Genomic DNA, 22,744 nt, shown 5'->3' on the forward strand with positions numbered 1-22,744 from the left:
AGCTGCGTCCATTGCCAGCTGTTCCCCCCCTCCCATCCCTCACTCCCACACACATACAGTGGCCCCGTGGCCCAGCCGTACTCCACGGGAGTCCATAACCAGCCACAAGAGACGACACTCACGAAAGCCAGCCGAGGTACGCGACTCCACCAGATAAAATGGGCCAATTAGCTTGTACACCAAGAGAGCTCCCTGCATAGTGTTTTCCAAAGGAAGGAAAGTCTCCTAATGTTAAACCTTTTTTTCCCCCCATTTTTCTGTTTTTTGCACGGATCGTTTTTCAACAAAACGCTCTAAATTATCCAAATGTGCAAGGCGAGCAGGTTGATTGGATTCAAATTATAACCTTGTGCTTCTCTCCTCACTCTCAAAGGAAAAGAGACATGTTCAAAGCCTCTTAACTACATCTGTAAGTCTTCCTACTGTCTTAAACTTTTTATCAATGTGGCACGGACATCCAATTCAGTATTCATCAGAATAGAAAGGCTGTGCCCCGTGTCTTCTCCCCCCCCCTTTTCATTTTTGTGAATCCTTTTTGACTCTCACTCCCACGTCCGCCCCCTTCCACCAATCTTCTGCCTATCTCACCATCAGACTAAAATATCTGCAACGAAGACATCTGGTGGACAGCTTGTCAGGGGGGCTCGAAATGGAAATCAGGAAAACGGAAAAGGATCTGAAGGATATGTCTGTGCCAGAATTAGAGCCTACTTCATTACATTGAGGGATGGATAAATAAGACAAAAGAAATGGCAAAGAAATAAAAGGAAATCAGTATCTTGTCATGTATTTTAATCTACAATACAACTCACTCAGTCCCCTAAACACTGTAAAAATGAATGGAAGTTGCATGCATTATGTACATGTTATTATCACAAGCTCCACAGATCAACACAAAATAGTTCATAATTATGCAGGGGAAGGCAAATAATACATGTTCTGGCATTTTTCACAGATTAAAAAAAAGTAAGGTACTTGGAATTGAGCCCTTTACGCTTATATGCCTCTTGATAGCCCAGTGGAACTAAATTCCTTCGATTACCTAATTAGTAAATAGAGTTTATTAATCTTATTTTGAACACAGCTGTTCTAAAATGCCTAAGAGGTTTTATAGAGAACATTACTGAGCAAAAAGCATCATGAAAACCAAGAAACACAGCAGATATGGTCACGGATGTAGCTGTGGAGATGTTTAAGCAGGGTTGGGTTATAAAACTTTATCTCTAGTTTTGCAGATATCACAGAGAACTTTCAACTGGACCACCATGACTTTGGCACCCGTAAAATGGCTTTTATAGAAGGGTGAATAGAAAAATAGCCATTTCTGAAATAAAGTCAGAAGTTTGCTAGAACCTATTAAGGAGACACACCAATCATGTGAAAAAAATGTACTCAGGTCAGATGAAACCAAAACTGAACTTTATGGAGTACATTTGAAGTGTGGTGGACATAACACTACATACCACCTTGAGCACAACATCATGCATGGTGAAATATGGTTGTGACGGCATCATGCTGTGCGGCTCCTTTTCCTAAGCTGGAACAGAGAAGCTGTAAGAAAAGCTTCTAGAAGACTTGAAACTGAGGCGGTTCATCCTTCAGCAGGGTAATAATCCTAAATATACTACAAAATCTTCAATAACATAGTTCAGAGTGAAGCAGATTCCCATGTTAGAACAGTCCAGTATAGAAAAGACCTAAATCAAATTAAACATCTTGAAAACGTATGTTTATAGGCACCCTGTGTCCAATATGAAAAAATTATACTGCAAAGAAAATTGGGCAAAAATGTAAATCAATAGATGAGCAAGGAGGGTGAAGACGTACCTAAAAAGAGGCTGTATGTGCAGCATAAGGTTGAAGAATGATAAATACTTCTACAAGGCAATGTAAAGCAGAATAAAATCCACTCAGTTTAAAAAGTAGATCTGAATATAAACCATAGAGAAGATTTGTCTCATTATGGAAGACCCAGATTCAAAGTTTGCAAATGAAAAAAGCAATTGAATTGTTCATACGGGCTCAATAAAACATAATTTGACTTCTATCCACAAGCCCTCCATTCCTCAACGTCTCCACGGAAAGCGAGTGAGTTACGGCTGCAGGCGAAGGCAGGGCACCGCTGATGAGGAAAAGACAAAAGCTAATCAGAAATTATGCGTGCCATTTCCTCAGTGCCAGTCACCATATCAGACAGCGACTTCCAAGCCGTCTCTCTTTACCTCCTCAAAATGACTCTGGCACTGAGAAGAAAATGCACAAAAGAGGTGGACCATTTAAATGTGATTCACTGCTTTTTCCTACCCATTGGGAACGATTCACTGGAGCAGGAATCAACTGTCTGCACTCCTGGAGTCAATGTTGCAAAAGTATTGAGTTTAGAGGAGAACAACATGTTTTTACCACAAGACAAGAAAAATAATTGCTTTACTCATCCACATCAATTGCATGTCACTTTGGTGCATTTGTAAAGTTTGCACTATAAACAAACAAAAAACTAGCTTGAGTTGTCTCCAAATAATAGCTTATGGAACATTAAAGCAGTGCTTTCATTAAGTCCTATTCGCACTATGAAATATTAAACACTCAGGCACATCTATAGAGCATCAAACCATTAGGCTCTGAAGCCAACAGCATCCTGCAGTACATTCAAAAATACCTCGTCCGTCTTTGCTCACGCAGCCCCGGCTGTTCTCCCCTTTTTCATTGACGAAGTTGGAACACGTTGAGTTTTCTTCTTTTTTTTTTTTTTTGCACCCCGACCCTGCTGAATTTTTCAGCAGCAGCAGCTGCAGTTAAAGTGCCAGCAGAGCACAAAAGCAAAGTCTTCTATAATACATGAAATAATAAAATGTTTTATAGGTTGAACCTTCAAAGGAGTTCATGCAGATGCAAGAGGTACTAAAAGCACAACAGTGAACAGAATGGCCTTTAACAAAGCAGATGCATTGCTTTGCGAGTCATTTCAAAAACACTAAATGAAAAGTAAAAGTTAAATACCCACATGGAGTGGTCTATGTGAAGAAACTCTTTTGCAGTGTTTCTCAGTTATTTTCTGTCATGTGCTCCCTAAAGATCATACTAGTTTTTCCACACACCCCAAGTGCCCTTCCCTCCCTTTAATTGAAATATTTTGTGAGCCTGGTAATATATCTGTACAAGCCACTGGCTTAAGCATTTTATGACCTGATTTTTAAAACAGCTGTTTTATTGTTCCAAGTCTCAAAACAATTTCCAAGTTTAGTTGAAGTCAATCGGTAACATTTAATCAAGACTACTGAGTCTGAAAGAGAAAAAGTGCAAATGATTCACTGGGATTTGCAAACATTTGTGCAAAATTTGCAGTAATATTGCTTGTATTTAAGCTTGGCAGAATAGATAAAAGTGCATAATATTGTGCATCAACAATAAAAAGATGGGCTCTGTCTATTTCCTGGACTTTTTCACCGATCACACATAGTGTTGGATAAACTGATAACAGGGCAACAGCTCTGGCAGAAGGTGCAGAACAAGGCATAGGAAGTGCACTCCATTCCTTTTCACTTGGTGTCATCCATTAGACGTGCTGAGTGGAGCATATCTGTTCCAAAATGAGTTTGTATTGTACACTGAGTCATTGGGCATTAAAACGTTTTTATACATAATTAGTACTTAATTCCTAAGGTTGAATGAATGAATAGAACTCGGTTCTGATCTCACCTGGAATAAAAACTCATGCAGACTAAAACCCAACAGACTTAAATAATGAGATAGTATCTCATTAGATTGAGATACTATCTCATTAAAATGAGATCATTTGTTTTGTTTGTTGTTGTTTTTTGCTTTGTTTTGTTCTTTTATGAGAGTTCCGGAAATCGACTTCCACATATAAAATAAATCCCTACCCTAACAATATTCAGCAATATGTTTAAGTTAACCTAAAAAATTATATATATTGGATTAAAAGTGTCATTTGATGAATTTGAAAATCTGTTCTTTAAAGAAACCAAATTTTGTTGCATCTGAAATTCCGTCGTTGCTTTAGAGTTTTTCAATTTACAAATTTTTCCCAAAGCAAATGATGGCTAAAAACTGTAATATAAAGAGCCATATTTCAATAAATTGAAACTACTTTTTAAATAGTAAACTCAAATCGAATTTCATTAGCACAGATAATGAGATTTTCGAGAGATACTTGGATAAAATTTATCCCAGGTCCCTGTAAGAAGCAATTTCCCAGACCTCAGCTCTGTTCATTAGCTGGCATGTTCAACCACCAATAAGAGCTGAGGGGCTGTGGGGTGATGGGAATAGAGACGAATGGCTCAATATGAAGGAGACTCTGCTCGCTCAAGTGGCAGGTACTGCTTCACTCTCCATCCTTCAATTCCTTATCCCAGTCCTCAGCCCTCTGAATAGCCACCTTTCCCTGAGGGAGTGCCCAATGCTGCTTCCTTGTGCTAATTACCCATGGGTCCAGCAATGCTCCAGCTGTTTGGAGATGTGGGAATGTTGTACAGGCAGGGTGTGTACCTGAAGCAGCTGAGGAGTCTGGGTAGGAAAACGAGCCTGATTAAAACTTTTACTCTATTTTTCAGGACAAAGGGAGGAGAACTCAGAAGTTGATGGGATCCCCTACCAAAAGTAAATACTTTAAATTTGTTCTAAATCTTATTCTCAGCAGACCATCATTAACCTTGTGTCTCGCCTTACATACAGTTGTCAGACAAGACCTCCCAGAAGACCATGCAGAGCACATGTCAAAGACAGATCCATTGATCATTCTGACTTGACTGTTTGCTGAGTAGATTGAACGATTGGCAGTTTGACAGTTGAAACACTGACATTGATTGACCAGCGCTTAACAAAAGGAGACCTTTGACAAACATGCAGCTTAAATTGCTTACAAATGGATTGATGCATTGATTGGACTTGTCATGTTTTTTTGTTTGTTTTATTTTGTTAAATGGCTTTTGAACTCACCGTCTCGTCCACGCCGATCCGGCATCGTCTTAGCTGGGCCAGACGAGACATAGAGAAAGCCGTCCATGAAGACGGACACATCAGGCAGTGAAGCGTTCTCTGACCACTGATCCAGCCTGGGGAAATCTACAAGGAGACAAATTTGCTTAATAAAAAAAAATAGAAAAAATAAGTAAATTGGCATATCAAAAATCAATCTTAATAATTAATGAAACGATCTTTGTTGGCATTACAACAGTCAAATTCTTCTTCTAATGGCTGACCAGCGCATTGCATTTTTCCAGTTTTGTTTGTGATCAGTTTAGCGATAAGTTCCAGTTTGTTTGTTTTTTTTAAATCAAAGGCCTATTTGCTCCCTCCTCAGGTTTTACGTCAGATTCAATTTGAGACTTTGTCTGGGACACTCAACGTTAATATTACTTGAGACAGAAGAAATATGTTGGTCTAAATCTGCTAAGGGTTGACATTTTGAATCTGTGACATGTGGTTTTGTACTCTTGAGGTTAGCTTTAAATCACTTTAGAAACCAGCACAGACTGGCAAAGACACAGGGAGATGTGGTAGAGCAGTCACCCCCTATACTGAGGTTTTTGGTCCTAGGTGCAAATCCTGATCCTGGGAACTGTGGCTGTATTCCCTCCCCCCCCCCCCCCCCCCCCCCCCCCTTTGTTTCTGCCCATTTTTTGTCTAATATGAATTAATCGTAGAATAGCACTTCTCTAAATTGTCTGTTTTATACATGTTATGTACTCAAACAAAACAAATGTCCTTCAACAGAAAAAAAGCTGAATTTTGCGGACTAGCCTTGTTATGTTTGCCCACTCCTGACTTACCCTTAAGCAAAGCAATGTATCCCCACCAGATTCCTGATTACTGTTCTTGAACCCAAGCTCTGACCTCCATGTGGAGACTTTTTCTTTTTCCCAGTAGGCCTCGAAAAAAAATCAGCACAACACTGTCTTTTAATCACAAGAAGCATAAAGGTGATCATACAAGGTTCTGTTTAATTTAGTCATGACTTTGTCACATGGTCCTACTTTTGCAAAGGCAACGATAGGGTGTTCAGAGAGCATTTCTCCATGCACTCAATCTTTTAAAAATGACTTTTACTCTCTTCTGTGTCCATCAGAGAAAAGAAGCATTCCGATCTTGCCCTCCTTAATCTGAGCTCCCTCCATTCATCCTTTCTTGCTAGTTTTAAGAGCTCCCCACATTCAGCCTTATCATTCTCAAATTCAATTAGCTTTCATTCCAAGGTCCAATTTTCTGCCCAAGCCTTGGTAATATCTTACAGATTTTATCTCGAGCACCTCCAGCTCTCTCATCAGGCAAGGTAAAATAACTTTAATTGAAACCAGTTTTGATTGAATCGACATTTCCCCCCTTCGACGTCACCTCCAACGCCTCGTTTCGTGCCCACACATCATTCAGTGGAGAAAAACAATCTGTCCGTTTATCGAGACACTATTGTCTTTGTTCTGTATGTGGTTTCATTATGTCAAATTAATTAACAGCAATCATATGAACAAACTTACACCAAAGCGCTTTTTAATATACGACTAATAATGGATGGGTCATTTGGGAGCACCTAATGGGAATGTATTTTGCCTTCAATCTAATCACTTATTTTTATATCATTATAACTAAGAAAGCATAATAACTTAAGAAATTTCCAACTTAACTTAAGAAAGCAGAATTTAGATTCAGAACAATGTCCATCAATCACAGTCACAATTTCTTGCGCCATCCTATATAAAAGTACAAAAGAAATAGTTTTAATGGTGCCACACTAAGAAATGAGGGCCACACAGACAAAAATGCTTTGTCAAGTGCAGCTTTGTTACATTTTAGCCTTGGACGTTATTGTGTTAGATTTGACTTCAATTCCGGAAGTCAAACTAGGTAAATATACTTTCACAGACCAGTTTTTTTGGGGGGGTTTTTTGTCATAAAATAGTCGATCAATCTATTACATGGAGAGAGTCACCAAAGAGCACAAGAACGTGTTTGTATGGTTTAATGAGTTGATTTCAGATGCAGCATTCAGATGGCTGGGTCAAGATTTTCAGGAAATAACTCGAAAACATAGATCTTTTTTTTTTTTTCTTTCTCCGAAAAGCTTTTGCGGCGCTAGTGGCTCGTATTTTTTTGACAGTAGGCAGACAGGAAGGAGGGTGAGGAGAGGGGGGAAGACACGCAGCAAAGGTCGTCGGGACCGGGAGTCGAACCCGCGACGTCCGCGTCGAGGACTAAGGCCTCCAAACATGGGGCGTGCTAACCCCCTGCGCCACAACAGCACGCCCCGAACACATAGATCTATCCTCTCGTGTATCAACGGATCAGGATGACGTTGCAACAGAGTGAGGGATATTTTATTGGCACACTTTGGGCTCTTTAGTACCAGTTGAGAATCGTTTAAACACCGCAGCCTTCCCAGTATTGTTGATGACCAAGCTAGTCCCTTTATGACCAGAGTACACCCATCTACTGCCAGCAACTTCCAGAAGGATAATGCACCACATTACAAAGCTGACATCATCTCAAACTAATTTGTTGATGTTGATTATGAGTTTAGTGGACTCCAAAGGCCTCCACTGCCACCAGATCTCAGGCCATTAGAGGACTTTTGAGAATTGACAGAAAGGGAGATTTGCATTATGGATGTGCAGATGAAAATCCAGCAACTGTGTGATGCCATCACGTCAATGTGGAGCAGAATCTCTAAAGAGTGTTTCTGACAACTATTTGGCCAAGTCTTGGAGTCAATCAGAGTGTTTGTGACAATGTAAACTCTTCCCCTGGATGCCATTTTGGCCCAGCCTCTTTCTTATTGTTGAATCACAAACACAAAAATTTCACTAAGGGGAAGTGAGGCCTATAGTACTTTGGATGTTGTTCTAGGTAATTTTGTGACTTCTCGGAAGACTGGTCTTAGAAGACTTTCTGAAATTTCTTTCTGAACAATTTCAAAGTCCACTTCGGGGACGTTCAGTTATGTTCTATGTTTTCTCCATTTGTAAATAATGAAGATAACTGTGGTTCCCTGACATTCAAAAGCCTTTATCTACCTTTCCAGATGACAAGTTCAATTACTATTTTTCATTAGTTAAATTTATTTAGATTATGGCATGATGTTGTCCTTTTTAAGAGTGCTTAGCCTACTTCATGTTGTCAGATAGGCTCAAATTAGTAGGGATTTTAATTGTACAGCTCAGGCAGTCAACAGAGATGGTAGTGGCTAGTGAATCTGAACAAAAACAAATGTGGTTAATCACATTTGACCTTTAATTTACTCAGTTTAGCAATTAGATTCTTGTAAAAAGCCTAGATTGGCTTGTATAACTTTTTTTGCATTATGAATGAAATCATTTAAGGTCTGGTTTCAATTATTAAAGTAACTAAGCATTTACTCAAGCTATCCCTTGTGCGCCATTTTTTAATTCTGAAACAAGTGTGAAAAAAAAAAACAGAATAACACAAAGACTAGAAGACACTTTTCTCAGCACTGCAGAATTAGATGCCAGCTTTTAAGAATAAAACAGCAACAAAGTGAGTGTAATACACCCCCCCCCCCTCCAAACTGAAGTGTTTCCAACCACTCAGGTTGACAGAATGTAAATAAGCCAGTGGCTTGATGCTGTATCAGTTGTAACAAGCCTCTCTCTGTGAGCATGCTTAACAACCCCTGTGGGCCCCTAAAGCTGGACTCTGTTAGGATGGGACTGTGTTGTCTGTGGGGGCAGCAGTGGAGGAGTCTGGCCCATGCTGATTGGCTCACTCCCCTGTGAAGGGAGGTGACATGACAGAGTGCTCAATTAGCCATCTGCTTGCCCACGGCTGCAGTTACAAAGCGAGCTTCAACGGGCAGTGGACAGCGGGGGTAATCAGAGGAGCTTGTTCGCACTTGTGCATTTACACCCAGACATGCAGTAAACGACGGCACAAACAGACAACGCATGCAGGAGGGGCAGAGATAATGCATGGCAGAGGCAGAAGATGAGTGAAAACAGCAATTTGTGCATAAGACGGCAATGAAAGAGGTCTAGGTGTTGAGCTTTTTAGCCCGTGGACATATTAACATTTTCAATTAGTAGATTAAAAGCAGCATTTAGTTGGTGACCGTTACCTCCTGAACTTATTTAGAATTTTCATTTGCCTTCCATTGTAGCAAAACTTATTCTATTAAAATTTGATGCAATCATCCAAGAAACAGAGTACACATTTTTGATGTTGGAAGAACATATTACTTGATTTTCAAAGTTTGACCTTTGACCTTTTTGCTGCAAGGCAACCATACTAACAACCACACTATCGTGCAGCTGCTCATTCAGATCTAGAAGTGCTAAAATAATTAAAATTTCATGTAGAAATATTTAACACTTAGTAAATGTTTAGCAGGAAACTAGTTGCAGGCAAAAAAAAATCATCTGGGAAAAGCTCTTAATAACTAAACTGTGAAACTTTCCTAAAGTAAAATTAGCGAGGCATAGCAGCATTAACACAAATAGATCTCGTCTTTTATATAATCTATGTGGCCTCTCCATGTCTACACATGGAAAGACACTGCATACAACGAAATAAAAAAGCACCTTAAAATAAATAAGAAACCACCACAGTGGAAGTCTTTGACAATAAGGGATCGAGCCCATCATAGAGGCTAGCCTCTGGGGTTCCTAAAATGCAAAACCACATAGCCTCGGAGAGCTGCAATTGGCTTTCTTAAATAGAATCTGGGATGGTAATATGCAAATGAACACGCTCCGACCGTCTCCCAGGGCGCGTTCAGCCGAACAGGTGTGGGCGGGTATTAGGGGGGCCATCGAGGACTGCGTGCATGTACTCACATTTACTCAGAAAGAAGGAGCTAATGAAGTGGCCACGCTCCACTATTTGGTGGAAGTCCTAACTTTGGAGTCACAAATGAGCCGCTGCAGAGGGAAACGGCTGCAGAGTGGCTCTGGAATAAGCAGGCTGACAGCCTTCTTTTTATTCACTGTATCCAAGGGGGACATGGTGAGCCTTTTTTCCTATTTTTACTTTTCAGGGTTTTTTTTCTTCTTCTTTCCACAAACTGAAAGCGTGATTCACACTGAGTAGACAGGCGGCTACGATATTTCCCGCATACTAGCCCAATTTGGAGTTTAGTTGAGAAGTGACAATTCTTCATGGTGTCTGATTGTTTATTGCTGGCTCATTCTGCTGTCCCAGGGGGTCATGGGATTGGGAAAAGACCATGTTTGTCATCATTTTGTTTTAAGATAGCGTCTGGTTAACGGCTGTAAGCGGTGTTCGAAGGAAGCCCTGAAGAGAGCCCTTGCTGTGAAAACATGTTTTACAAGATAAACCCAAATGGAGGAAAGAACCAAACACGCAGCCATAAACAGCGATACCCCACTGCAAACAACTCAAATATCCATATCTGCCCTTATGTCACCTAGCATGTGTGCAATTGTTATCCGGTTGAAAAAGTCAGCTGTAACCCAAGGCGGAGTTCTTTAAAACTCCAGAACAAGTCTGAACTCTGCTTTGTCCTCAATATTGGCTGCTGTGTGACTACTTTCATTCTATCTTCTTTCTGTCAACACAGAGCTGTGCAGCAGGGATGGCATCATGCGGGTATTGAATTGTTCCCTGATCCTGCCAAATATAACGCTGCAAACACCAATGATGGGAGAAAGAAAAAAAAAGAAAAGAAAAAAAAGTTCAATTTCTGTTTAATGAAAATTTTCAGAAGTCTGTCTGCACGCTCGGGGGGCCCCACATGCACGAGAACAATGCAGACAGCACTTTCCACAGCTCTGCGTCTGATGTGACAATGTGTCCGACAAAACAGTGGAGAAATGTCAACAGGGGGAATCTGGACAGTATTTTCTGGGAAGCTTAATCTTCTCACAGCACCGCTTCTTTCTACAGTGAAATTAAACAGCCTTCTCTCAGCAACCATGCAGCAGAGTACATGGGCTGAATCTCATCTGATGTGCTCCAATGGAGATGTTTTTAAAAGAGGAAAGCATGAATTTGAGTAATTTTACTGCTGATATGTTCTCATATGCTACATTTGGAATCAATGTTGATTATTATTAACATGCAGTGCTGTCCAGTGACTGTCAGCAGGGGTTTAAATTACTCTAAAACAATTATTATAACCCTGAATAAGAAGATGAGTGACTTAAACCTGACATGTTGTTGTATTTATGTTTGGTATGTTTATTTTGAAGTGAAAAAGGATGTAGTTGTGTTGCATCAAAAGAGCAAATTAAAAGACTAATTGTGAGCTAGATGACAGCATTACAATAGCACTAAAAAAAGTCTCAAAAACTTTTAAATTGTTTGTGTAGCAGCATTTTTGGTTAGAGAAAAGAAATAATGACAGACAAGATACAACAGTATTTTCAGTACAGGTGCTATATTTTTGGTACTTTTTTGCATTTTACAAAATAAAATAAAATGGAAATTTCCAGTTCAAAAATGTGGATTATATATTCAAAGTGCCACCCGAAATACAGAAACAGACAAAAACTATTGTTTTGCTGTATCTCTAAATAAAAATGTCATAGTACCGTATTCAACATGTACCGTATGTTGAAACTGACTTTGGTCATATCACCAACTCCAATTGAAAAATAAAAACAAAAAACATGTATGCCACCTCTGGTTAAATCCCGACAATGGATATGGCAACTTTAAAATTATATTTCTTAAGAAATTAATTTTTTTTTCAACTTCATTCATTTAGATTTTCATATACTAAGTGTGATGTGCACAGGATCAAGCAAAATGCTTTTTTTGCTTCAGCTCAAACTCTGCACAAGTTAGGCTTTTTAATTTTGTTTTACTTCTGGCTCATCAGAAACTCCTGGTTCCGTCTGTACTGCTGCAGTTAGTAAGAAACTGACAAAATGTCCAAACTTCCACTTCTACCGCTTCAAAGGAGTGATCACCCACCGTCTTAAAATGGGTTTTTGCTCGTTTTTTAAAAATCCAAATCCATTTTTAATTCCTCAGAAAAATTGTATTTAACTATGTATTTACTTATGCATGCAAGCATGCATATATTTACGTATGCATGCTAAGCATACATCTGTGCATACATACTCATTTCTGTATAAACCTTCATCCCTAGAACTTAAACTCAAGCTGCAGATTTTATCATTCGTTCAGCATCCCAAACATAATGTCAGTGTCAAGTCTTGGCTGTGCTCCTTGGCAGTCTACTGCTCACTTTTTCTGCTCTGCTTTTTTAATAACGTCATTCTCAATTCCGGCGATGGGAAGGAATATAGCTACTATAAGCTACAAGTCTGAACAAAAATCAATTGGAGAGCTGTGAAATTTGATACAGGATCTTTACATCTTTACCTTAAACAAGATGAGGAATCTGACCTTGGATTAGCATCTATTTTAGGACCACTTGCTAAGTGGTGAACTAACAGAAACAACATCTCACTGATGGACAAGAATGGAGTCGGTCTTTCAGGAAACATTTAGGTTTTCTGACCCAGGTACTGCTTCCTTCCTACAGTATGTTAGCTTAGTTGGACGTCCGCCTCCACAGCAAAAGTCTGGTTAGGTCCATAGTCATCTGTATTTTAATGACGAAGTCCAGCAACTTCTGAACTTTCAACGGGCACACAGACTGTGTGTATCCTACACATTTTACATGAACACGCTCATACACATGAATATGTGTTAGCTTCTTCTCCTTTCTGCATGTGTATCTTTCAGTACACCTCCGATAATTGCCATCTCCTTGGTGACCAGGTGACCCATGCTAGCAATTAGTGGGTCCCTAACAGGCTCGGCGCCGGCGAGTGTACACAGATGCACCGCATGAATTATGTAAAATACAGTCCCAGAGAAAGTCTCCCACCCGGCCTCAGCCTCCTTTAATCTGATCTGTTCTTATCACGGATCCCCGTGTGGAAGTGCGCAAATAAAACACACCCATCAGGAAGAAGCCACGTCTGTGCCGTGCCTACCGAACAGGAGGTGGGTAATACAAAGGAGTGTTGGGGGGGAAAGGTAGGACAGAGACAGCAACATGGAGACAGACCTTTAAACTTAAAACTCCCTCGCTTCAAATTTGTGGGTTTTTATGGCCCTCGTTTTCTATTCACAGCGAACACACACAAAAAAGAGAAAAGAATAGTGCTGTGAATGTACCAACACGAACAGTAGTGAGAACAAGTTTTCAACATGACTGCCTTGTTAACAAATCAAGAATACAAAATGTGTGTGCCATCAGAAGTGGTAGACGACAAACTTGAACTTTTTAGTTCCAAGATCTTTTTACAGATTCCTAACACCAAATACATTCTTTTTTTTCCCCTTCGCCGGTTTTGTCAGGAGAATACATCAGCTATTCTGCTTCCCAGCTGCATTTTGTGCCCCAGCGTCTCCACTGAGTTAAATAGTGACCCGGGAAAAACTTTTTTGCGTCAAGTTTAACTCTTGGTTTTGCCACTATTTATGGCATCTGTTCATGCCATAAACGTCCTGAGCTGGGATAATGCCAGCGCAGGACATAACATTTCCTCACCAAACCACAATTCATAAATTTATAAAATGGAATAAATAAAAAAACAGGCAAATAAATAAATGATCAGACCATTTTAAAGTATAAATATTAAGGTTTACTAAGAAATAAATGCTGATATTTCTGTAGTGAGAGTGTATAGTAAGGAACACGGAAAGGCAGTCTTTAAGGAGGATGGACGGATAAAGAGACGGACACATGTATGCTTTCCTATGAAACCAATATAATAGTCTCCCTACTTGGTCAGAGCAACTAATTTTTTGAAATTCCCATGTTTATTAGGCAGACAAATAAAGGTATGCTATCATTTATGCATACCCTGTTATCTTTTCCAACACTCATCAAATCAAAGCTGTTACAGATGGGGTAGAAACCTAACCCTTTGAGTTTTAATGGAATGTCAATCACAATTTCAAAACAGCAACCTACCAGTTAGTTTATTCTGATGCAGGAACTCCATCTGTAGCTTCTGCCCGGCACGCTGAGCCAAGAGGTACGGAGTGGAGTAGACCGGATCTCCGGTGGCGCACATAATGTCCGCCCCACTGAACACCAACTCCATGGTCTGCAGCACGTCAGACGACACCACGGCTGCACACAGTGCCTGTTCATACGAAGAGAGTTTTGATTAGAAGAAATGATCAATTTAAAAGTTCTGCAGCGGTACCGCTAGAATATTCCTCATTGAAATGTTTTCACAGCTCACCTTGTAAGTGAGTCTAAACAAATTCCAGATGAACGGATCCAATAAAACTAAACTACATGCATTTCCTTCCACATCTTAATCAGATTTTTGAGACTGATCTTTATTTTGCAATTAAAATATTACATTATTTGCCTACTTGACTTAATGATATAATGGTAAATTAGTGGGTTAGTTGGGATTTTAAGTAGCTGTCTATGGAAAGGGAAGCATATCCTTGTTCCAGTGTAGGTGGAACAACTCTCCGTTTTAGTGTGTGGGTCTGCGAGGGAACGCCTGGTTGATAGAGGACAAAGAGTCTATAAAGAGGCAACAGAAAACCATATAAAGTTTGAAATTAAGTTTCCTGCGCTGATCTCAAAAGAGAAGTAAAAATATGATCAAACTTTAATACAGCCTGTGGGAATCATTAAAGCTCTGATCCCAGTAAAAAGAAGCAATATAGCAAATAAGAACAGTACAAATGGGCCATTTTAACTATAATGAAACGCACAATTTCCGAGAGGAAAAATACAGAAATGATGATGTGAAAAACAATGAAGTGAGCAACAGGAAAGCAGCAGACTTCATTAAGGAACAGAGTATAAAGCATGTGGAATTCCTTCTGTGTGTGAAAAATATATGGAGCTTGAATCTGAGGAACATACCAACAACAGCAAGGAGGCAAATGAGATGTCTCTTCCCCACTGACCTCCATAAATATGTAATATCAAAAAAATGGACAAATTTACTCACTTCTAACTCAGCAAACAGGAGAAAATGTACAGAATACTTTAAAATACAATTTTTATTTTTTTTAGAAAATTTATAGATTAATCAAAATCTTTTCATATTCCATTTAATTTTATGTGGACAATAATATCCTCACAATTGCAACATTTGTTACATTATCAGCTAACGCAGTTCGCTTTCACACTGCAATGTGTCAAACAAACCCAACAATTTGAGCAACTTGTTTACCCCTTCACCTGTAGTGGCACTGCACCAAGGACCACTCAAGGAAACAGCATAACCACCTCTTAAAGGGACAGCACTAAGTAAAATTGAGTTTTTTGAGCTTTATATCATGTTATAGTCATTAACTCATCAAAGACACACCTGGAGTGTTGCTTTGACTATTCCTCTCCCTCATACAAGTAGCAGCAGCAATTAGCAACACCAGGTGGGACTGAGCTTCTGTTGAGTTCATCATACAAAATACTTTCCAGTATTTTCCAATGTTGTTTATCGCTTGATAGAGGAATGTTAATGTGACGACGTATGGAGTGACGGAGTGTTGGAAAGAGCAAGAGCTTCGTAAGGAGACAGAGGCCAAGTTTTGAAGTGTTACATTTCCAAACAAAATTTCTTGATCAGTATAAGCAGCATTTTAGGTAACAGTTATTTGATTGCTATTGTTGAGAATAAAGAATTCTGTGTTTTTCTTCTACCTCTTTTAGCTAGTTGCAAAGCTAAAACTAAAGAACATGACATGTTAGGAAACACCCTCAAAGCTAAGGTTAGAAGATATGACACATTAGGGAACGCCCTCTTTAGGGCGTAGCTTAGATAGAGGCTAACAAAGGGGATCACAAACTGTTTTTGGGTGCCATTTGTTCTGCTAGCCCTTAAGGATAGCATGAACTGTGGGCCAGCTGAATTTTGGCTCTAATAAATGGAATTCATGAATTCAACTCACTGACTCTTCCTCAACCTCATATATCAATAACTTAGCATGAAGAACGGATAATTCTTTGGAATATACACAATACTGCCACTTTAAGAAGACACTGAATGCAACATCCTTCTTCACAAAATGTAAACAAAAATTGGAGCGGCATCGGATTTTAGGGGATGTAGGATTTTTCTTTTGTCTTTGGCGAAAGAACACAAGTCATTTCTGCCGGACTCGTGTTTGTTTTGGTTGGGTTTAATCAGAATGCCCACCACAACAGTCTCCTTCCTGCCTTTTAACTGGCATCCAATTTACTTGCCATTCACATATGCATTCAAACCGCATTAGAGTTCATTTCAACTTATCTGGGATCTCGGTTTATAGGCGATCCAGAGTTAGCTTTTTTGGTCCACATCAGAGTTTGACTGATGTGTTTCCAAAAAACAAAAAACAACAACAACAAAAAAATGGACGTTCAAGGCAAACAAATAAAAGTTTGATTAGAGTGGACTAAATGGAGCTGGTGTGAGTGGACCTAACACCTTCACAGATATCTGTATATTTTCTGAACATCAAAGTATGGTAGCTTAAGTGCACAGTAGGTGGAATGTCTGGGCAGGTAGACAGTTTGTTAAAAGGAGTTACTTTTTTCTCACATTGATTGAGGTAAGATTAGCAGATAAAAGGAGCAAAAGAATACAGTCTGATCCAGGGAGATATTTTCCGGCTCAGTCTGTCTCTTTCCATCTGTGCAGTCAATTGATGTGACATTGTGCTCAATGACCTGTGACAAAGTAGATCAACAGAGGAGTCGAGTGGCAAATGGCGGAATTTCAACTAACAACTTCGCCTTTCATCGCGCTCGTGGCCGAGGGGGCGGGCTGAATCGATCTGCCACAAACAAGCAATATCTGTTTGAATGCGAGGGGGGACGGTGAGGCCGTGCATACAGACATGCAGACAAAAGTCCCCCGTCAATAAGACCCACCCACGCACACAGGGGCCTCTTCATGGAGATAAAGGTGTCTCTGCGCACTGCTTCTGCAAACACTGATTCATCTTCATCAGTTGGAAAACAACAAGCAAAATTAATTCTGTCTTTATCTCTTTCGCTCACACACAAGATGGGGTCGGATGTTGGCTAACCATTCCCATGCAGCTTGGCCTTATTCTGTATTGTCTCTGGAAATGACCTTCCGTGTCACAGCAATTACTGTAGCCACCAGAGACAGTGAGTGTGAGCAAATGGGTGTGCGTGTTTGTGTGCAAAGTGATATTAGAAGCTCCTCTGACACCCCATCTCTAGGTCATGTGGTCTGCGGAGACTCCGTGGAGGTCAATGGGATGAGAGCTCCTAACGGTGAACATGAGACTAAGAAGGACTGCGAAAGAATGGGATGAAGAAAGCATGTTTAGAGCTGAACAGTGTATATAAAACATGACAGTGTCAGAGTATGCAACTTTATTTTGTAGGGTTACTCGTGAAAATTCCAGACCCTACCAGACTCGAATTGTTATTTCTTATATTTATCAGAGTTCACAGTTAATGTATGACATACTTTTATAGAAATCAGGCTTTACATGGACAACCAAAAAAACAAACAGAGGTAAATATAACTCTAAAAAAAACACCTTTTTTTTTTTTGTGCATACTGAACCAGACCTGAAAAATAATTAGAATAAATTCAGTTCTTACCTAGACTATAGGAACCATTATCTTAACAGAGTCAACTTTATGTTTTCACTGCTTTGTGAATTCTGTGACCCTTAAGCATGAAAAAAGAAATCATTCTTTCTTTCTAAACCAATTCTAAGACTGCATGAAAGTCACTGAAGATTTGACGCCATTGTCTTCATCCCACAGAATCCTCCCAAAGGAGCAGGATTTATATAGCATTAAGTGTTTCATATTCATGCTAGCAGTAAGTAAATGTGACACGTAAGTGGAACAACTTGTCCAGTGAGATTAGACTCAGTGTCCTTGTTTGTGGCGCATTTTTTCCTTTTTTACATAATTGCTGTTTTAAGACGAGTATATGAGTTTTTATATTGTTTGTCTAAAAATATGTTAGGTGTAAGTGTTATGCCTGCATCCCATTTCCAAATTGTTACCCTGATTCAGGCCTCTTTCCCTTGGTATTTCATTCAAAGTCAGAGTATAATCTTAACTATTCTACTGTACACTTAGTACTCAAATAACAGTGTGATATTAAAAGAAACAAACTTATTGCATATAAACAAATGTATGTCATCCAAGCTGGCTCTGAGGCTACTCTTCATATAATGAACAAATAATTTAGAATTTTATCCGAACAGTTTTTAGAAACACCATTCTATTAAAATTGCACTAAAATTGCACAAGTTATGAAGGATAACTTGGACAATGATGGGGTATTAGGGGCTGTTTTCCTTCTATAAAAGGAAGCCTATGATTAACCATAAGAGCATTATTGTCAAGTTATTCTAATTTAACCCTTTTTTTAAGCCTAATGTGATGAAATGTATAAAAGCATATTTGAGAAATGGAAAATAGCATGTTAATATATATGATGTATTTTCCTAGATGACTGATATTACACTTGGTGTCTCTCAGGTCTCTGCACTAGGTCCTCTGCTTTTTACGCTTTATGACTTTCTGGAAATTTTTCCATCACTCTACTAGTCAGATGTATGCAGATGCCAACGGTGTAAAATGACATGCAAAAAAACAAACAAATGCATTTTGACACCATAAAGCCCTGACATAAATGTGCAAAATAAAGGGCTAGTGCTACAGAGTGACAAAAAAAGGTAGAATCACCAATACGACACACTGATACTTAGCAAATCTGTATGGACGGTATGAGACAGCACAGAAAGACAGAAGATGGCAAACATAACCACACACTTTCACATTTCTCCAATGTCATTGCTGAGTTTGTTCCTCGTCTGACACTCACAGTGTTCAAGAAACTCCTTCTGGGAAGGCAAATGCACACTACTGAAGTAGGGCAGCACAAATGGGCACACACATGCATTCTTCCTCACACACAGTCCTGAAGAAGCTTAAAAATGAAAAGAAAATTTTTGTTGAAGACCCTAATTCACCTTTACACTAAGCTTGCTGGTTAATCTTTTCCCTGCTTTTTTTTCTGCTCATCGCCCCGCTTCCCTCAACATTTTCATGACCCCGGTCTATAGTAGAAAATAGTGCCAGCGGATTGATCTGTGTAAATGCTGAGGCAGGTGGAAGCATTTTTACTGCTTTGTGTACTTTTTAAAAGAAGGATAGGTTTTCAAAAGCTGAACTGTTAGGCCTCAACACCAACATTCTTATATTTAGAACCCATGACATTTCCTATTCGGATTTTTAAAAATCAAGCCCTTATCTACCGATTGCCACAGGGGTCAAGGAAGTATGGGTCTCTTCAAGCTAATGCAATATACCCCATACGGCAGATTTATAAAGCAACAAATTAAACTATTGCAGCAAGATTGTTGTCTGACTAAATGCTTTGCATTAAAACTGAACAACTAATATTATAAAACAAGTCAAATAAACAATGAAGGTTTTAAAAAGACGATATCCACCAACAAGGAGCAAAATGTTATCAGGCACGTTTGTACATGACACATACTGATACTGTCTCTGTCCAGCATCTACCATGCTGGCTGACCAAAAAAAAAAAAAAAGCGCTCTCACAGACACTTTCATGCAGTTGTAGGAATTACAAGTGAAAATTCCTAAAGAATACGTTTTAATTAATTAATTAAAAAATATAAAAATGAACATACTCAGAAGAACTCTGGTCATGTGACCACGTGTCCTTCAAAATTGTCTGCAGATATGTAGAAAGATTTAAAAGTAATTATTTTTATCTTAGAATCATGTATTCAAAAGAAGGGATTTTCTGTCCACTGATTTTCTCCTATGCTCTCTTCTCTTCAACTCCTCCCACCCCCAAGGTTTTTCTTTTAATGACTTGCATCTGAGGCATGAGGTGACCATTGAATGAGGTCGATTCTTCCACTGATGAACCATTTCTGCGTGAATTTGTTCTATGCTTTATAAAATTTTGCAAGATTTATGGTGGGTACCATTAAGTATCGCTTCACAACAAAATAGGAAAGACAAAGTAAATTCATCACGGAATGTTTTTTGTTTAAAATGCAAACTGAGGAGAAGAATGGGACTTAACTAGAGCATCAGAAAGTACATATAAAATTGCATGCCGCTGCTGCCTGGAGTTGTTCTTTGCTACATTCCCATGAAGCGCTTACCTTATTGAGTTCCTCCAGATCATGAAAGTCCTCCAGGACCTTCCTGTACTTTCTTTCTCTGTACTTCCGGCGCATGAACGTGGCACGCTGCTCGGTGGAGGCCCTGCTGTGAAGCTCCTCCTCTAAGGGGAGGTTAGCGGCCCAGAAACTGTTAGCATTCTGGTTTCCCACCTCCAGGAAAAGCTGCAAGATGAACAAGCAATTTGATTAGATGAGAACTGCTAGTAGAGGTCTCTTCACTATGTGTGAAGTCTTAATTTAGACAAAAAACTTTGTTTTTGTTTTCTGTATTCCTGTTAAACAGTGTAACTCAGATGTGTATACACTGCCACAGCAAGGAAAACTTTTAGACATTTTTTCAGCAACAATTTCATGAAATACCTCTACAAGTTCATTGCTCCAGATGCTGCTGTCCAGCTTTAAGCTCCGCACCTTTGACAAACTTGGTCCAAGGGACCGGTGCTGTCCTGGCAAAATGGTGACACACAATTATTAATGCAAACAGACAGACAAGCTCATAAAATCTTTTACAGGTCTGAAATATGCGCTGAGAATATTGTGCTACCAGGCTATCCCTTAGTTCCTGAGGAGTTCACATAAAAGTACAAAATTATTAGAAGCATATATGCACAACAATCTGCTCAACGTGCACAAACATGCTGCCGGTGATGGAGTAAACAATAAACAGGCAGTTACAAGACGGAGAAAACGGAGCATGACTGCGAGCTCATTCTCTCACTCACAACACAACATATTTAGTCCCCTCAGCTCCCCTAATTGGAAATGAAAGCAGAGAATGAGGACCATTAATTGCTAATGAATCATGAGTAATTCATTGTGTTTGTTGGTCGGCCTGTTTATTTGGGTGAGCGGGGGGCTTCTGGGGTTGCTTGTGGCCAAAGACGGAGCGGACATGCATAATACATTATGCATGCTGTATGTGTGACTGTGAATTATTGTCCTGTGAGTAACGGTGGATAATTTTAGATTGAGATTTGGCATGATCTCATTACTGTCTCCTATTCAGAAGTGGAGCAGCTGTGAATGAAAATGAGGGGCTGTGAGCTGTGACAGGACATCTTGACACAGTTCTGGATGGCACAGACTGAAAAAGAAGACTAAATTATTTGTCACTTCACAATTTTAGTCGCGAGACATTTTTGATAACTAGTCCTCGTGTTGGCATCACTTTCTTTTATTAGACTGATGATGTCTAGAGGAACCAACACGAGGCAAATTTCTTACGAATGAATGTTGGCCATATAATCTCACATATTGATAAATTAGATACACAATCATTACACCAAGCACATGTATAAAACACAACTATCAGAAGTTGCATCCTTTTTTATTACACCACGTCAGGGTGGAAAAACTGATGGATATCTATAAAAACTACCTTAGTAGTACTCTAGGTGGTTAAATCTGCTGTAATTAGACACAATCCAACCAAATGCCTTTTGATGCCATCATCATGATTCTAGCCTGATTCTGATCAGAGAATCAGGCTAGAATCATGTTCTACTCTCAACATTTAGATGGAACATATGGGCTAAGAAGGTCCAATCTGAATGATCAACCTCAAAAGATAAATAAGTAAATAAATGTAAGATATCCATTGACATTCAGTGTTTACAAGTAGTTCCAAGAGGTACAATGATACTAAACACGTTAAAATTGGCTTTGGGAAGGATTAGGCTGACATTAAGAATGGCCTTCTCAAAGCCCCAGCATCAACACTGGTGAAAATTCATGGGCCATGTCTGTGCCAGGAAATTAATTTAAATGAATTAATCCGATTCTGCCAAGAAGAGTGCTGAGACGTCCAGCCAGAATTATGCCAAAAGTTTATTGATGGCTGGAAGTGTGTGACTGAAGTGCTAATTTCTAAAACCACATTAATACAAATATTAGTGGGGGTGTAATTACAGTCTTGAGCTTGAATGTAGAGTTTCCCTGTGTGGAGATAAAATATGAGGAGTGTGCTTCACGTGTAATGTATTAAAACAGACTAAATAATTATTTCTGAAGATTACAACATAAATTATAAATAGATGATTTTTGGTTAAATAGGTTGTTCAATACGACTTGAAAAGTTGAAATAAAACTGCAAGTGGCTTTCTGATCTGCAATTTGACAAATAAGATCTATACAGTCGGATTTTGTCACTCTAACCTGTGAAGGACTGAAGCCATTTTACTCATGAAGCCGCCTGCACTGCAACATCAGTGCACCGTCCACTGGGCCGTGCAACACCACAGGACCATTTTCACTTGTGTAAAGTTAATGAAGCTGAAAAAAGCGTGCACAAGCCTCAGGGTAAGCAGTGAGATCTCTCTGTATAAAAAGCTGAGTGTAAATGTCTTCATTTTTCCCATGGAACCAAAGCAACACAGAGCAGACAGCCACCTCCAAAGATTTCACCTCCTGTCAGAGACTTTCATGGGGATTTGTGCAACAGAACAGAGCAGGGAGCAAGTTTGAGGTTTTTGCACCTTCAGTGGGTGACGAGGGGTAAGTTAGTAATGGATAAACCCAAGATTATCTTGGCAGCTGTTAAGTAAGGACATGTTTATGAGCTACCTAATGGTTTGTTGAAATTACATATCAGTGTAGCAGTGTGAAACTC

The 22,744-nt window shown here is 39.4% G+C and overlaps 1 protein-coding gene across 3 annotated transcripts in view; it reads right to left on the reverse strand.

The window, feature by feature from the left end:
• arap2 (ArfGAP with RhoGAP domain, ankyrin repeat and PH domain 2) overlaps nucleotides 1-22,744 on the reverse strand; it is a 139,663-nt gene that overhangs the window by 50,485 nt on the left and 66,434 nt on the right. For all 3 annotated transcript variants that reach the window (XM_032583558.1, XM_032583559.1, XM_032583557.1), the window contains exons 12-15: nucleotides 20,497-20,582; nucleotides 20,116-20,298; nucleotides 13,928-14,102; nucleotides 4,963-5,088 (exon numbers count right to left, since the gene is read on the reverse strand). In XM_032583558.1, the coding sequence (XP_032439449.1) occupies nucleotides 4,963-5,088; nucleotides 13,928-14,102; nucleotides 20,116-20,298; nucleotides 20,497-20,582 (570 nt within the window). The remainder of the gene's footprint in view (nucleotides 1-4,962; nucleotides 5,089-13,927; nucleotides 14,103-20,115; nucleotides 20,299-20,496; nucleotides 20,583-22,744) is intronic.

Source organism: Xiphophorus hellerii, chromosome 14, assembly GCF_003331165.1.
Source record: "Xiphophorus hellerii strain 12219 chromosome 14, Xiphophorus_hellerii-4.1, whole genome shotgun sequence".
Classification (NCBI taxonomy): domain Eukaryota; kingdom Metazoa; phylum Chordata; class Actinopteri; order Cyprinodontiformes; family Poeciliidae; genus Xiphophorus; species Xiphophorus hellerii.